The sequence below is a fragment of the Drosophila miranda genome, assembly GCF_003369915.1.
Source record: "Drosophila miranda strain MSH22 chromosome Y unlocalized genomic scaffold, D.miranda_PacBio2.1 Contig_Y3_pilon, whole genome shotgun sequence".
Classification (NCBI taxonomy): Eukaryota; Metazoa; Arthropoda; class Insecta; order Diptera; family Drosophilidae; genus Drosophila; species Drosophila miranda.
This window is the reverse complement of record NW_022881625.1, coordinates 615,452-616,789: the sequence shown is the minus strand read 5'-3', so window position 1 is coordinate 616,789 and position 1,338 is coordinate 615,452. Positions and strand designations below refer to the sequence as shown.

General features: G+C 53.9%; 1 protein-coding gene across 1 annotated transcript; it reads right to left on the bottom strand.

The window, feature by feature from the left end:
• Nucleotides 1-350: 350 nt before the first annotated feature.
• LOC117194331 lies at nucleotides 351-1,249 on the bottom strand. Its single transcript, XM_033398899.1, has 2 exons — nucleotides 1,062-1,249; nucleotides 351-992 (listed from the first exon to the last, which is right to left on the bottom strand). Exon 2 carries the CDS (start codon nucleotides 756-758, stop codon nucleotides 396-398), a length of 363 nt encoding a protein of 120 aa, XP_033254790.1. The 5' UTR covers nucleotides 759-992; nucleotides 1,062-1,249; the 3' UTR covers nucleotides 351-395.
• Nucleotides 1,250-1,338: the final 89 nt, after the last annotated feature.

The following is a 1,338-nucleotide window of genomic DNA, read 5'->3' as shown; positions in this document are numbered from 1 at the left end:
CGCGAAACTGAGAGAGAGTTTTTCATTTAAAACAATGGGGGGAGCAACACCGGAACCAGATCCCACAGGAACCACGACGAGCATCACTAGCATTAATACCGACGTCACACGAAGGGGAAATCGCAGCCAAGAGAGAGCCAGGGCTGGAGCGATCCCATACCTTTGTCACACGAAGGGGAAATGGTAGCCGAGAGCGAGTATCGTATCAATCGCTCGCTTTGGGGTTCACAATTCTAATTGATCTCCGCTTTCCGCTCTTGGGGTAGGTTCCGCCGAAAGAGGCGCTTCAATTTACAATGAGAGCAAAAGAGACATTCTGTAGAGGGTTTTTCTTTTCTTTGCTTTTCTTTTCTTTATTCTTTTTTATTCATTTGGAGGGTGGAAGGTGCAACAATCTAAAACGGAGGCAGACTCTTGAGCCTCCTGCTGGTGCGCAGCACGAATGGTGCCGGCTGATTTGTACCGGCATTTCCTCCAGCGGGAACGACTTCGGGAGCAGCTACGGGAGCGACTGCGGGAGCGACTCCGACCGACTCGCCTTCATCGTCCGAGCCCCCAAGCATTACGCTGTCCAAAGTAGTGCGGGACGCCCGCAGTGTCATCATGTGCCGGGTGCTGCGTTCGCCCAAGGTGTTGCGCACCTTCAGGCAGCTCTTCTGCGACAGGGTTCTTTTTTTTTCGCCCGTACCCAGGGCGAGGACGGCGCTGGCACTCGCCGAATGCCACGGCATGGCTGCTGGTGGGCCCGTCGTCCTCATTGCCGGGCCGTTCAAAAATCGTCTCGAGACCGGTGGGCCTCGACTTTGCGATGGTCTGCGATGGCGCCTGAGAACCGGTGGTCGGCGTCAGGCTGGGCTTCTTGGCCAGGCGGCTGGGACTAAGACTGGGCCTGGCGGCGCTCTGGCTCTTGCTCTTGCAGGCGCGCGGCGGCATTTGGCACCGAACCATAGTCGCGGTTGCCACAGATCCTGTATCCCCCGGTATACTCGCGGCTGAAATGAGACGAAATGAGAAATGAGTTACGACTGTCCGATGGCCGCAGAACCGAGTACTTCCATTACCTTTAGCTTTGCCTTCAAGTTTTTTCTTTGCAGGCATTTCTCGTATCTTTTTCCGGCTTTTCAGTCTCCTGGGTAAACCTTTCGACTTCTCAAACGAGCAACGAGCCTCTTTGGGTTGAGGGCTCTCAGTGCTCCACAGGGGAGGGGCTGAGAGGCTGGGGTGTGAGCCGCCAGCAACCAAGCGCGTTGCTTTATTAATATTTGTGGGCAGTATATGTCTTAATTTAATTTATGTACTATTCAACTTTAAACGACACTCAAACACACACTAGTACAT